This window comes from Chanodichthys erythropterus, chromosome 8 (genome assembly GCF_024489055.1).
Source record: "Chanodichthys erythropterus isolate Z2021 chromosome 8, ASM2448905v1, whole genome shotgun sequence".
Taxonomy (NCBI): Eukaryota; Metazoa; Chordata; class Actinopteri; order Cypriniformes; family Xenocyprididae; genus Chanodichthys; species Chanodichthys erythropterus.
Genome location: NC_090228.1, coordinates 24,949,966 through 24,966,066, shown reverse-complemented (window position 1 = coordinate 24,966,066; position 16,101 = coordinate 24,949,966). Strand labels below are relative to the sequence as shown.

Here is a 16,101-nt window from a genome sequence, read left to right as displayed (position 1 = left end):
TGCTTTGGCTTTGTCTCTGATTGGTCAGGTGCGATGGTTGCGAATAATAATTATCAAATTTTTACTTTCACTTTGCATCTATTTTTTTTTTAATATATGTTTTAAAGGTCATAAATGACATTACTCAAGTAAAATATATTATCCAAATTACTTTCTGAAGCAGCGCATAAGCGTCTGTCACGTGATATATGTTACTTTTCTCAGCGAAGCTAAAGGTGGACCAATCACAGTCTTTTGTGATTATTGGATTCGGATGTATTTTAAAATCATTTTTATTCAGATTAATGGGGCCAGATTGTCAGGTGACAATCTGTGCATCAATCTGATTTAAAAGATTATTCGTTTAGTGTATAAATATCTCTAGTGAGACGAAAACACTCTGGAGATTTGAATGAGGTGCTATTGACACGCCGCCTCATGAGCCATCAGGCACCCCCTGGAGGAAAAAGACTTTCTGTTCTTTGTTATAGGCTAGTGTCAAACAGCACACATGTGTCTTTAAACCTTCCTCGCATCTTCTTTCTTTCAGTTGTGTGCTGCACACAACGACAATGTACTGCCATCTACAGTTTAATACTAGTGTATAGTTACTGTAAACAACTAATTTTATCCACCACTGTCATAAAAAAGAAAAAAAAAAACAAGAAAGTAAACTAATAAAAGAAACAATAATACATTGTTTGACGGAGATCCTAAAATGTTTTTATTATTATTTTAACAATAACTATGAAGGTCACTGGTTTTTTATTATTTTCGAGTAGGTTTTTACATAAAGAATGTTGGTGTACATATATCACAACATTCAAGAAGATCATGTGAGTTTTCCTCATTTATTCTGGTAAATATTTACATTCCCTCTCAAGCCTCCAAGCATGACGCTGCAAAAGCTGGTTTAATCAAATCATAGACATGAAGCAACAACACACATGTTCCTTTTTATTATTACTCTTTGGGACTTTAACAATGCAAGACTTACCCTTGAACTACATTACATGCCCCACTAGATCCAAAAAACATATTGAATCACTGCTATAGCACAATAAAGGACACTCTGTTCCCTGAACAGCTTTGGGACTCTCTGATCACTGCCTTGTTCATCTTCTCCTAATCTACAGGCAGAAACATAAATGGATTAGTTCACCCAAAAATGAAAATTCTGTCATCATTTACTCACCCTCATATCGTTACAAACCCGTTAAGACTTTTGTTCATCTTCAAAACACAAATATTTTTGATTAAATCTGAGAGCTTCTATCCCTCAATTGACACTGAATGCTGAACAGATTAAATTTAGGCTTTTATTCACATATAAACATTCATCAACGCACACATCAGTTGTGGTAAATGGAAATTCGAGCATGTTCGCTTGACGTGCAAAAACCAATGAGGTTCATTCTCGTGTGTTACACAACGCATCTGAGCTTCTGCAAGAGGTTTGTTATTGCTTGTCAAGCAGGTTCGATTGAGCTTCTGTTTATGTTCGCTGATCAATGTTTATACAGTGCTCAGTGTGAATAATTCAACCACAGGTGAGTCAAATTATTCATTACATTGACTATAAAAGGGTGTTAAAAGCCCTTCCCATTTCATGCTGTCAGCAATGGCACTACATGGAAGAGAAATGTCACATGACCTGAGAAAGAAATGAATTTCTTTACACCAGAAAGGTGAAGGCTACAAGAAGATCAGCAAAGCTTTACTTATCAGTCAGAATGCTGTAACAAAAGTGGTACAAAAATGTAAAAAAGATGGAACTGCAACCATCTCGCAGAGACATCCAGGTTGTCCACGGAAGTTAACACCTTGACAGGAGCTGATGAGAAGGGTTGAAAAAAATTGGCATGCAAGTTCACTCCAAACTGGGGTGACTATTTCCCGTGACACAATACGGTGTACACTGCAGAGGAATGGCATGCATGGGTGCCGTCCATGAAAGAAGCCTCTCCTAAAGCCCAGGTACAAAAAAGCCAGCCTAGAGTTTGCCAGGGCTCATGCTGACAAAGATGAAGACTACTGGGACTCTATACTCTGGAGTGATGAGACCAAGATAAATGTTTTTGGAACTGATGGCTTCAAAACTGTATGGCGTCGCAAAGTTGAGGAATACAAAGAAAAATGCATGGTGCGTACAGTGAAACATGGTGGTGTCAGTGTCCTTATGTGGGGCTGCATGAGTGCTGCTGGTGTCGGGGAGCTGCATTTCATTGATGGCATCATGAATTCACAGATGTACTGCTCTATACTGAAAGAGAAGATGCTACCATCACTTGTCGTGCACTTTTCCAACATGACAATGATCCTAAACACACACCTAAGGCCACTGTTGGATTTCTGAAGAAGAACAGGGTGAAAGTGATTCAGTGGTTCCTGATCTGAACCCAATTTAACACCTAATGGAGAGTTCTGAAGAGACAAGTTAAGCATCACTCTCCATCCAGCATCCAGTCTCTAAAAGAGGTCATACTTGAAGAATGGAAAATGTGGCAAAATGTCGCCAACTTGTTCATTCCATGCCTAGAAGACTTGGTGCTGTCATTAAAAATCATGGAGGCCATACAAAGTACTAGATGCAGTAGTTTTTGTTGCGGGGTGTACTCATTTTTGCATCACCCTAATTTGAGTAAAACTGAAAAATGTGTAATCAATGTTATATTATTAACCTTACTTTCATGTTATAAGTTAAACAGATGTTATATTTAACTTTCATTTTGGAAATTGTTTTTGAGTTAATTGAGATATAGTTTAAAATGTTACTTTTCAAAGGTGGTGTTCTCATTTACGCTGAGCACAGTAAATACTTAATAAAATATAGAAGATAATGCTTTGAGACATTTTAATCATAAATGCCATTTTGAAATCAAGACAATAAACAGAAATGGACAGTTGAATGGCTTTAGAACCTGGCATGCTTTGTATGTAAGGGTACTTTATTACATGAAGTACACATACATTACAACGACATACTGAAATGTTCTGTGTATGTCAGAGATAAACACAACAGATCTCACAGCAGTACAGTCGACATAAGTGGCATAGACAGACATATTACATTCTGTGTAAAAGTACAGAAAAGCATGTTTTAGTAATCTGAGAAATGGACTACAAAAATTGCATAGTGTGCATGTAATGAAGTGATCTGAACTGTAGTGGGCTGGAAACTATGATTTTACAGTATTTTGTACTATGTTGTTAGGGTTAAATGCATTGACCTATTTGATGGCTTATATTAAGGCTGGGAATATAAGCAAGGGATTTCATTTCCATATTTCTCCTAATATGTTCAAGTATTTAACATCCAAAAAAACCAAAAAAACAAAACAAAACAAACACACACACTTCACCTTTAAAGTCCATTCAAAATCTCAATATAATTAGTAGAAAGAAAGACATTGAGTTCACATTGTGCTTGATTAAATGCTTAAAAAGTCATAATAATGTATAATAATGGTATTGTTTTTTGCATAAACTGTCATGCGCACAATAAAATCACATGATTCAGTGCCTAGGCCAGAATATCCAAGCAAACCCAGGCAGGAACAGTGCTATAAGGACAGAAGAGAACAGATTCACTCCATTGTTATCCAGGATGGGTTTCCCACATATTCGTTTAACACTTGGCGACTCGTAACTCACGACTTTCCCGATGGATTCATCGTATCCTTGATGGAGAGGGAAAAATGGTCAATCATCAAGAATAATTTAAAAGAAATACTCAAAGAAAAATAAGCATATAGGTCAATCACAAATAATAGAAGATCATTGCATATTGGCTACGACACACTGACCTTTTCCCCCACAAACATTAGGGCTGGGCGTTATATCGAATGCTTTTGTCACGCGCATTTCGTCAGTAAAGCCGGTTCCCTGATTACCGCTAAATCATCATCACCTGCTTTCAAATGGGCATTTAATAGTTCACTGACAAGCCACGCAATATCGCGTTCAATATCGATATGAATCGCCGTCGATATTGAACGCGATATTGCGTGGCTTGTCAGTGAACTACGGCTCTGTCTATTAAATGCCGCTTCATTTGAAAGCAGGTGATGATGATTTAGCGGTAATCAGGGAACCGGCTTTACTGAAGAAATGCGCGTGACAAAAGCATTCGATACATCGCCCAGCCCTAACAAACATTATATATTTTAAAACAAAACTGCTTTTTTTTGAAGATTACCTTTCATGTAGTGTGTAATATAGCTGTTTGTGAATGTAAAAGGTCTGCAAACTTTCTTAGATCAAAGCACATGATAAATGGACCTCTTGTCTCCCAATAGAAAGAATAGATTTTAAACTGCCTGAAATGAGTCAAGTCCTGCTGAAACTATGTAGGTTTGTAACAAATTTGCATGTCAGCCTATGGTCTTTATTGGCTGCCTGAGAACAACATCTACTTTTAGCCTCAAACATAGTTGTGGCTGAGGCCTGGAAGAGTTTGGTTCGTGTTGTCGACCTGGAAGCATTGGAAACACTTCCAAAAAGATGAGGACTTGAATTGATACAGTCAAACCAACACCACAGTTACTATTAATAGTTATTACATAGTTACAAAGTCCTTATCACTGTGTATACAAGTGCTGAGGATATGGAAACATTTAGTTTCCGATGTGTCGTAAGTGGTAGATCAATCACCATTTAACCGATCAAAGCAGAGCAAGCTCTCGGAAAGAAGGGGTTTAGCGAGACTGGATCCTTGATCAAACCGTTAAGGCTTCAAACGAAATCGAAGGATGAACTGATGTGACATCATTTCGAACAAAATCAGGCCAAAATGAAGTTCGTTTTGTGTTCTTTTTGCAAGTTTGAAACGGCTTGCTAAAGCGAACTTTCAGGAAAAGTTCACACCAACTGCAAAACACCTTCGTACTACCATTGGTCCGTGACGATAATGTAGCAGGAGGTGTGCGCCGAGGCTCCGCCTTCACTTGCATCTAACGTGTCTTTAAATCATTTCGTGTGTTTGAGTTCGTTGAGGTAAGATCTCTGCGGGTGAAAACATTGAACACTGCTGAACACACCCCTTTATAGTACAAAATGAAGTGAAAATGAGGCACTGACACTGTTTTTCATGTTTGATACTGTAAAGCTGCTTGATTTTAAGCAATCTATTGAATAAAGTGATATGAAGACGTGCTAATTTGCAGAGCTCATGCTCATGCCATGTTATGATCAGACGCTTTTCTTATGCTTTCTGTAATAAATACTTGCTGTTTTCTCATTTTTGTTGTGTTTATTTTGTTACTGAGAAGAAAGTGAACAGCACACATTTACATATTCATCTTACTGTCAATCTAAGCAGTGTGGGCGGCGTCAGATGTTCATTTACAGTATACCGCAGCTCACGCATTTCGAACTTCGTTTTACCCTTTAAACAAAGAACGAAAAAGAACCTTTACAGACACTGTGAGAAAACAGGTGATGTTGCAATGTATATTATGAGAAGATTTAGGTATTATTTGACCTTGAATGCATGTAAACCTATTGTAAGAGTCATCCAAAGCAAGAAAGTAATCTTTATAATAACATAATTGTAACGATCACCGTTTGTTCCTTTCACTCCCCGGACTATGCTTCCCATAATTCTCTCTGTCAGTCACATGTTCACTCTACACCAATCACCTGTCGCCACATACAGCCATGCACACACTCCTCACTAATCACCACACCCAGCTGCAGCTTGTTAACAGGACTATAAAGGACTTTCACTCACACCACCTCACCGCAAAGTCTTGTTTTCACTCGTGTTACATTTCTGAGCATTACCTTGTATCCTGTTTGTCTATCTGTGATTGATCTTGCCTGATTCCTGTTTTACGACCCATTGCTGCCTGCCTCGATCCTTGCCTGTACCCTGACTACGACTCTGCCTGTTCCTTATTGCTCCTGTTTGTTCCTGTTTGACCCTGCCTGTACGACCACGCTCACTTCTAATAAAATGCTGCATTTGGATCCCCTGCCTGAGTCTCCCTTCGTAACAATAATAAATAAACAAAGTCACATTTGTTCATTTTTTATTTTGCACTTTTAACATAACATTTGTCCCTTCCTCCCCTACTTCGCTTCTAGGCTTTTTCTTATGGTAAGATGATTTGAGAGTCCATCTGTAGTGACATCTGCAGGATGGGAGGTTAGTTACAAATAATGTGCTACAAATGGTGTTAATAAAGCAACAATTTTAGTCAGTCACATACATAGATTAAAAGATGTATCTTGGGATTTTAAGAATCCATAATGTATCAGAAAATCTTATTTTTACCCAGTTCATCACACCCATGAGCCTACTAACACATGATGCCAATTCAGTGCTCAGTAACTTGGCATGCCCAGTACGAGTATAAAAAGTAAATTACCACTCTGGTACAGGAAACCTGGAATAACATTGTGAGTGGCCCCCAAGGGAAAAATATGATATGATACCTTTGAGTAAAATTAATTTCATTTTAATTACCATATAATGTTTGCATTTATTTAGCTTAATTTGATTTTATAATATTAATCAGCCAGATTACCTGAATACTGCATAGTTGCACCGAGGAATGAGTCCAGCAAAGATCCAAATAGCCCAGCTATTGCTGCATATAAGATGACAGGCCACTGAGGAACTGCCAAATGCAAATCTTTTACCAGCAGGAGTTGCATGAAGAAGTACGCTAAACCCACTGCGCCTCCACCCAAAACACTGGCCACCAATCCAACAGCAGTGACTCCACCATTGGTACCTATAAACCAGTGAAGACAAAGGCATTTTGCTGAAATTGATCAATTCAAAGAGTACATAATCAGGGTTTAAAATTAACACTCGCCAAAAACGGGTCACAGTAGCCAATTTGGGGGCTATGGTTATGTTCTGTCAATTTGCACGCCAACGCTATCAGAGCCTCCAACATTAGCAAAACAAAGAGACTTATTTTTCATTTCAACCCGTTCTCTCTCCATAGCCATTTCATAAATGCTCTACATTTGCGTGTTACTATACAGTCATCAAAAGTGCCCTCTGGCATCTTTATTGCAACACTGCCAGTAAACCCATTGCTTTAAATCAGAAAGATTTGCTGTCGATACACAGCAAAATCCCCAGAGTTAAATCAACTACATATGGTTCCTCTCTATATAGTGTTAAATGAACAATGAAGCAGAGTTAAAGTTAATGAGATTAAGAGATTGTGATAAGATGATTGAGCATTAGTGATGAACACCTGCTGTTAACAAGCAGAATCGCTGAAGAGAAATACAAGAACTACAACTGACTTCCAGCCACAGCCTAAGATGAACTCAAATGAAGATAAAAGACATTAAATCTCTCAAAATTTGATTAAACAACTCCACAAACAGCATGTTATCTCATTATCTTTAACTCTGCTTTTTAACTCTATGTAGAGAGGGATCATATGTTCTCTCAGCAGAGCTGATTTAACTCTGGGGATTTTGCTGTGTATAATTGCCATGATAATTATATCATCGCAAAATTATATTGGTGGAGTAAAATATTGTCATTGTGATATTTTGGGGCATGATTATCAGTAGCATTGTTATGCGCCTTAGGAGTGAGAGTCACGGGTTGGTTCTTAATGGCTGTCAATGGAAAAGTGGGTTCAAAGAGCTGAGTTCAGTACACTGACTTCAGTGAGGAAACCACAGATCACAGCTGATGAATTGACAGCCTGTCTACTAATCTTTAACATGTTTACCATTAAACATTCATATTGGAGCTACACTATCGGCAAAAATTCGGAATAATTACGATTTGTTGTTTTCTCTGTCTTTGAAAGTGTCTTTTGTTCAACAAGGTTGCATTTATTTGATAAGAAATATAGTAAAAAACAGTAATTTAGAGAAATATTATTATAATTCCAAATAAATTGATGAGCATAAGCTACTTTTTTTCAAAAACATAGGGGGAAAAAAAGTATTATTACAAACTTTTGACAGGTAGTGTACAGAAGCGGCCAAAAGTAATGTCCAGAGGGAATATTTATTTTCCATGACCCTACAAGTTTGATTAATCAATCAAACATATATTTTATATTTTTTAATATAAAAAAAATTTAAAGAAAAAACAAGGTTATTTACCTGACAAAATGATTTTGCAACAAAGGCAAACTACAGCTACATGTTTAATTTTACTATGCGGAAAAAAACAACATAGAAAAACAAAAAGCTCACACGAAAAAACATTCAACATAACATGATCAGTTATTGATATTTCTCTTATTTTTGCATGTGTTCATAATTTCTTTGTATGACATCCTGGCAAAACAATTATGTCTGCACAATATGACATGTTTCATGACGTTATCACAAATAAAACTCCAAGCACAACTAAGCAAAATACTAAAAATCTTTAGATTTAAAATATTATATATATATTTAAATAAAAGGCAAATATGTCCATTTTTAATATATATATATATAAATCTTAGCTGGTTTATTTCTGATATTTTTGTTTTGGCTATAGTAGAAGTTCTGAATGGCAGGTAACTTAATTTTGTAGCCAAATTCTTGTCTGTGGTCATTAACAGTGTCTGTACCATCAGTTTGTGTTGTATTTAAACATGAAATGATGCCACATATTTTGTTAATTAAACTGTGAACATTGTAATATTTTGTTAATTTCCACAATTTCAATGTTGTGCTCTGTATACCTGCTGGGACATATCTCCAGGAGGTGATGAGCCTGGGCTTGCTCTTACTAAGCACAGGACCCACCTCAGAAGCCCAGGTGTCCCCTGTGCTGCAAGCCAGGGCTCCTAATAGGGATAAGCACATCCATGAAGCAGAATATTGCTTCACAAAATCCACAGGTATTTCTCCAGGACCAGATTCAATCATATAAAGCAGCGCCAATTCTGTAGGAACTCCACCATTACAGAAAACTTGCAACCAGTTCCTCTGGCCACCTGCAGACATCAGAGAAGTCAACATCTGCCATCAATTCAGACGTGTTGAAAATCAGTTGGGTTAGACAGCACTGGAAAGATGTGTATACAAGCAAACAAGAATTAAAAAGCTTACTCATTTTTAAAATGATTTTTAAGAGCGTTTAGGATTTTTGAATTTGAAAATGAGAGCCATATGGCTCTGACCAAATTAGATTTTCAGAACACAACAAACATGTAATGTCATGATAGCACTAGAGCTGATAGGACCAACGGAGTCTCTGCAGAATTCAGAAATGGTGAAGAGAATTATGAGGGCCAATCAGAGCAGAGTAGTTTTTAACCTTTTGTAATCCATTTGATAGGAACATCTGAATAGTTCAGTAGCCACTTACCTTCTTTATAATCGGAGTCGATTTGTTTTTTGATGTCCCCCTTCCATTTGGTTAGTTTGGTGGATGTGATGAAAAAGGTTAACAAAGCTGCAAAAAAGCTCATGTTGGCCATAGTAAGAGCAAAGCCAACCAGCATTGCTGCAAAGAGAAGGACATTTTTTTAAATTTTGCAATTTATTAATCTAGTCACATCATCAACAGTACAATACCATTTGCCATCCAAACCGGTACCATCCGACTTTAATACATCCTACGGGATAGCAAAACATTTCCGTCCTAAATGATTCACTTACTTAAGATTTTTTAAGTTTTTTCCAAACTTGCAAAAGACATACATATTCACCATTTGTCATAAAAAAATACCTTTTTTTTTTTAAATTAGATTTTTATTATAGTTTTTATTATGTTTTCTTTAGCAAGCCTGTAAGCACCTTAATCAGAGATAATAATAAAAAAGGCACCGCCCAGATCTCCATAAATGTTTGCATCATTTTTAGAATCATACGACATGTCTTTATACCTAGTTTCGTTAAGTTCTGAGGTTTATGTTTACGAATTATAGAGTACACTTTTTGGTACTCTCGGCCACAGCTATATTTTTTAAATGACCAAGTTATAGTTTAACATTTTTCTGATAATTATTGACCTAGGGATTTCAGAGAATTTTTGTTGAGGTTGAGTGAAAAATCAAGGACTTTTGCAGAATTTCACAATTATTATTATTTTGATCAATACTTTATTGTGCTTTTTGTTACAAACAGCTACCAGTACTGACAGCAACAAACATTAACTGAACCATGAAGGAGATAATATGAAGTAGATAACTGAAAACAAATAAAAATACACCAAATGAATCAATAAATGGGAACTACAGTATCTCACAGAAGTGAGTACACCCCTCACATTTTTGTAAATATTTTATTATATCTTTTCATGTGACAACACTGAAGAAATGACACTTTGCTACAATGTAAAGTAGTGAATGTAGAGCTTGTATAACAGTGTAAATGTGGCGTCCCCTCAAAATAACTCAACACACAGCCATTAATGTCTATACTGCTGGCCACAAAAGAGAAAAAACTGAAGCAGAGTTCAAATTAATGAGATATGATGTTTGTGGAGTTGTTTAATCAGATCTTGAGAGATTTAACATCTTTTATCTTCAGTTGAGTTCATCTTAGGCTATATATCTTGTGTTTCTCTTCAGTGATTCTGCTTGTTAACAGCAGGTGTTCATCACTAATGCTCAATCATCACTTAATTAATCACTTAATCTCATTAACTTTAACTCTGCTTCAGTTTTATATTAACTCTATTTAGAGAGGGACCATATGTACTCTGAGCAGAGTTGATTTAACTCTGGGGATTTTGCTGTGATAGGCAAAAATGTCTTGGGCACTTAAAACCTAGGTTTTGTTAAGGGATTAATTGATGTTATATCTTAGTGTGCGTTTCAAAAGGATAGGTTAGTTTAGATTGTTTAGGTTTTTGTGTGTGTGTGTGCTCAGTTTAACTGGTAGAAATGTTTGTAAGAAAGCGCTGCTTTGGGACATATTCTAGTAGACTATCTCTTTACAACCTGTAACGAGTGTTGAAACAATAAAATGTGTACTTAAAATGAACCCACAAGGCCATTTGTGCTTTAAAATATATTCCTCACCTCCTATGGCACCACCATGATCAAGACTCCTACGTTTAAAGGCTCGAAATGTAATGTAAAGAGGGACCAGCACTGAAAACAGCCACCGCCATGGTGATACAGGCTGCAGAGTACCTGCAAAACAGCATTTTATATACATTGAATTGCATATGAAAGTCAGAATCCTCTGACTTTAACATTACCTTTCAAAATTTCTAGGCCTGGAAACAACACTTTTTATATTCCCTGATATTTCCAGGAAAGTTAGGGTTAGTATAGAAACGCAAACTGTAATCCTTACATTTTAACAACATCTTTTCTAAGAAAAGTCTAAAAGCTGTAAAATTGCTGCAAAAGCTTAAAGCTGTCTGTTTTTATCAATGTCACAATGTCTTGTAAGAAATAAGAATTGTAATCTCGAAATATGTATTCTAGGCCATCTATAAATTTAAATAATCTATTAAAAGGAACACTCCACTTTTTTTGAAAATAGGCTTATTTTCCAACTCCCCTAGAGTTTGTTACAGTTGGTTGCAGGAAGGAGCACAGACGAGGAGAATAAATCCAAATACTTTAATGACATAATCCACAGGGTAACAGGCATATAGATACAACACAACCTACTCAAACGGTGAACGGACAAAGACTGAGTGAACAGGGGGAAGCTAAATAGCAAACATAACAAGGATGATTAATAAGACAGGTGATACAGATGAACTAATAATGAAGGTGGGAAATAGAACATGTGATCAAAGAATGCAAACAGAAAGTCCATAAACTGAAACTAAACAGACTGTGACATTACGCCCCCCTCCAAAAAGGTGTGTCCTCACGGCGTGAAAAAAAAAGGAGGTGTCCTCACGCTGTGGAAAAAAAAAAGGGAGGTGGCTTGGGAGGAGGACGATGGTGTGGCCAGGAGCAGGAACCGGAGGCAGGCAGAAGAATGGAGGATGACGACCAAGGCGGGATTGGAGGAGGTAGGTGTGGCCAGGTGGAAATGACCCAAGGTGACGTCAACGGTGGTAGGAGCCTAGATGGTGATGGACTCGTGGAGATGACCAACGGTGACGGAGCCTTGGAAGGCCCCGTGCAGACAAAAGTCCAAGGCGGTGATGGTTGATTGGCGGCCGCGACAAAGCCGTAGCGATGACTCTCCGAGGAGGAGGTGGAGATCCGGAGAGCAGAGGACAAGCTGGAGCAACCGAGGGGGGAGGTGGAGCCTGAGGGAGGGCGGAGCTTGCCGAAGCCGAGGGGGCAGAGGGCCTGGAGAGCAGCGTACGGCCCGCAAGTCCGCAGCAGAGGCCTGGCAACGTCCAACCCAGAGGGAGCCGACGTACCGAGGGAGCTCGGTGAGTCTGAATGCTCGATGGTCGAAGCCGGAGTCGAGGGGAGGAGTGTAGGTGCAGGAGCCAGGTCGAGGGGTCGAGGCAGGACAGAGCACGACGGGGTAGGAGGCGGAGCCACGGACTCCTGATGCCCAGAAAGAGTGACCTCCCAGCAGGACCATGATGAGGCCTCGCCACTGAGAGGAGGATGAGGTGAGTCAACGGGAATGATGGGAGGAGATGATGGCTGAGTGACAGGCTTGACGATGCTCTGGAAATGAGGAGTGGCACAGGAACCCAAAGATGAAATGTCCTTAATGGCAGTTATTTGAGGTGGTGGGAGAGGGAGGTTGGCTGTGGATGATAGAACTGTCGAAGAATCAGAATCATTAGAAATGCAGGGATACAAAGTATCAAAAAAAGTTCAAATGTTGCTCGCTCTCAGTGCTGGGGTTTTGGGCAGGGCTCGCATCCATCCCTTCGAACTCCACTAGGACTCCCACGGCGATAGACGATGACGTCAGCTCACACCCCTGGTTAGACTCATGATGGCGATGCTTCGGCTCTGGGGCGATGTTGAGCTCCTCCTCTTCATCCTTGGGTTTTGGCTCTAGCGTCGCGGCAGGCGGAAGCTTCCAGTCTGCGGGTGGCTCAGGCGTCGTCAATTGCAGTTGGAACGGGCTGGGCTCTGGGTCTGGCCGGGTTCTGAATCGGGACCGCACACTTTCCAGACACCAAAATACGGCTTCCATCCAACTAAGTCCGGTGGTGTCTGGAAGGTGGGTGGCATGGTAGAGGCAGAACAGGTCTTTGAGAGTTTCATCCTCCAATGAGCTCTGTCTAGCCAAAACACAAAAGTTTGTGGCAAAATGAAATAATTGTGGCTTTCCCAGGCCACGGTGATGAACTTGGCCCGTTCATCAAAGTTGGGCGGTCCGTTCATCTGTTACGGTTGGTTGCAGGAAGGAGCACAGACGAGGAGAATAAATCCAAATACTACTTTAATGACATAATCCACAGGGTAACAGGCATATAGATACAACACAACCTACTCAAACGGTGAACGGACAAAGACTGAGTGAACAGGGGGAAGCTAAATAGCAAACATAACAAGGATGATTAATAAGACACAGGTGATACAGATGAACTAATAATGAAGGCGGGAAACAGAACATGTGATCATAGAATGCAAACAGAAAGTCCATAAACTGAAACTGAAACTAAACAGACTGTGACAGAGTTAAACAGTTGAGTTTTACCGTTTTCGAATCCGTTCAGCTGATCTCCGGGTCTGGCGGTACCATTTTTAGCATAGCTTAGCATAGTTCATTGAATCTGATTAGACCGTTAGCATCTTGCTCAAAAATAACCAGAGTTTCAATATTTTTCCTATTTAATACTTGACTCTTCTGTAGTTACATCATGTACTAAGACCGACGGAAAATGAAAAGTCGTCTTAGTACATGATGTAACTACAGCCTATTTTCAAAAAAAGTGTAGTGTTCCTTTAAGTTGAATTCATTTTAGATCATTGGTTGAACTAAGATGTCTGAAACCAGTTTCCTTAGGAGGCCCCTTCATACACACACACTGACAGACTGGGTAATAAGGCTGGTTTCACACACAGCCCTTATTATTCATATACGACTAAATGTAAGTCCATATCATGAGAAAGTGAGCTCTCACCGTAGTAAGTGCTGGCAGTTATAGACAGGACCCAGAACGATAATGAAATCGCCAGTGTGAAACACAACACAACCATATACGCCATCATTCTGATGTAATCTTTGATGAATATACCATCCTCAAACTGAATGTTAATCGAAGAGCGCAAAGCTGTGGAGGAAATCAAAACAAATGTCAACCAAATGTTGCTTATTATTTTCTCAGGGTTAAAATGATTGTGTTAAAGTCAATTCTAAATGCTACCATCCTTTTTCAAAAATCTATAACACTAATTTACTGTACAGCTCCTCTGAGACAGTATGTATTGTGGAGAAGAAACTTAATTATAGTTTCTGTCAAAATATAATAATTACTACTCTCATTTTACTCATCACTGTCATCATCCAAAGTAATAAAAATCAACAAACTGACAGATAATTTGAGAGCTATTTTATAACATGGGATCCTAATATATCATAATTATTATAATATAATTTATTATAAGTGTATTGCATTAAACATACCTGTAGTAACTATGGTAAGTTAGACATTATGGTTATAGCACATTTTTGTAAGGTTGTGTACAAGAAAAAAAAACTATAGTAATTTTTAGCAAATACTATAGTGTTTTTGAACCATACTATAGTAAATTGTAGTTTAATGTATATATTATAGTATTTACAACACTTTGTTAATGAATGCTACAGCATACTGTATAGTGAACTGATCAACTGTAATATACTTTAGTTTTTACTACAGTAAACTGTGGTGTATTTGTAGTATAATATACCCTATAGTTAGTACAGTATTGGGTAAAGTAATTTGTTTATATTACTATAGTTGTTATGTTACCACAGCAACTATAGAATTACCACAACAAATTAATTCAAGTATGGTTCAAAAACACTGTAGTATTTACTATAAATTACTTCACCTGGGAGCTTCTAACACCATGCTTTACTAAAATGAATATTAAGCTATAACAAACAACACCTGAAATACTCCTGGCACAAATACTTGTTCCCCATTTGCTCCATGTTTCCTGAAATACAGCCACGTTTGGAAGTGTGCAAGACAGGTCTGTGTGAACTAGTGAACTGATTTCCGGTCAACTCGTCAAACAGCGAAATCTGACCTACCAGGATAAAGTACACAGAGATGCGGCACAGGGATTGGCGGAGGGCAAAGCAGTGCTTTACCTCGATTGGTGGAAATCTGTTGCTTCATGATATCTTCTTCTTCCTTCGCTTGTATGGAGCTTCGCAAGTGTCACTAGTGCCACCTACTTAGTGTACTGCGGCGAGACCAGAGAAAGTGCAGCATTTATTTTTGTGGACTTGTAAAGAATTAAACTCTCTTAAAACACACATTTCACACAACAGAAGAATTCTGTAAAATGTTATTAAACATTTTCAACATGTCTCAATGTATTGTGCATAGTAAAATGTAGAAGAAAATTCTGTTTTGAATATTTTTTGCTATAAAATGTCTGACTTCCTTGTCTTGATAAAGCTAATTCCATAGTTAGTGTATAAATGATCCTAAGTACATACAATAACTTTTTAAATGTAATTTAGTTATTTACAATTCATAAAAGTATCTTACAAAAATCTTACATTTAATCTCAACTGACACTGCTGTCTCGTTGGTAAACAAATACAGTAACATTTGAAAAACCTTATTCATTTTGTTGCAGTGTTTACTGTGAAAAGTAATACGCTATATCTACTCCATAAAAGTTTGGCAACAGATTACAAGCAATATTATTATTTAAATTCAACAAATAGAATTGAGTTAGAATTAATCAAATTAATTCCTTAGATGTCAACCATTTAAATGAGTAAATTTTAACTAAAATTTAAACAAAAATAACTTAATCAAAGATAAATTAACAACTTTTTATTTTTTATTGCCAATATTGAAGACACCTGATGATGAGAAGCAGAATCACTGAAGAAAAGAGAAATTAACAGAGGTTTAACAGAGGTTTAGATGTTGATTTTATTGAAAATGTTTGGTCACCATTATGGTGATCAGTGCTTCTTTTAGTTGGGCAGTTTAACTCTTTGCTTTTTATGTCAGTTTTTGGGTTTTTGTAATGGTGTTTGCTAATTTTACACATTTTAAATGGTTGACTTTTAAGGAATGAATTTGATTGATTCTTATATGTTGAATTTAATTAATGATATTGCTTGTTATCT

At 37.7% G+C, this 16,101-nt stretch overlaps 1 protein-coding gene across 1 annotated transcript; it reads right to left on the bottom strand.

The window, feature by feature from the left end:
• Window positions 1–2,850: 2,850 nt before the first annotated feature.
• On the bottom strand, window positions 2,851–15,001 carry tmem19 (transmembrane protein 19). The gene is made up of 7 exons (XM_067392428.1): window positions 14,894–15,001; window positions 13,922–14,071; window positions 10,932–11,045; window positions 9,272–9,409; window positions 8,643–8,897; window positions 6,510–6,719; window positions 2,851–3,659 (listed from the first exon to the last, which is right to left on the bottom strand). The coding sequence occupies exons 2-7, from the start codon at window positions 14,007–14,009 to the stop codon at window positions 3,496–3,498; spliced, it is 969 nt and encodes a 322-aa protein (XP_067248529.1). The 5' UTR covers window positions 14,010–14,071; window positions 14,894–15,001; the 3' UTR covers window positions 2,851–3,495.
• Between the last annotated feature and the right edge of the window lie 1,100 nt (window positions 15,002–16,101).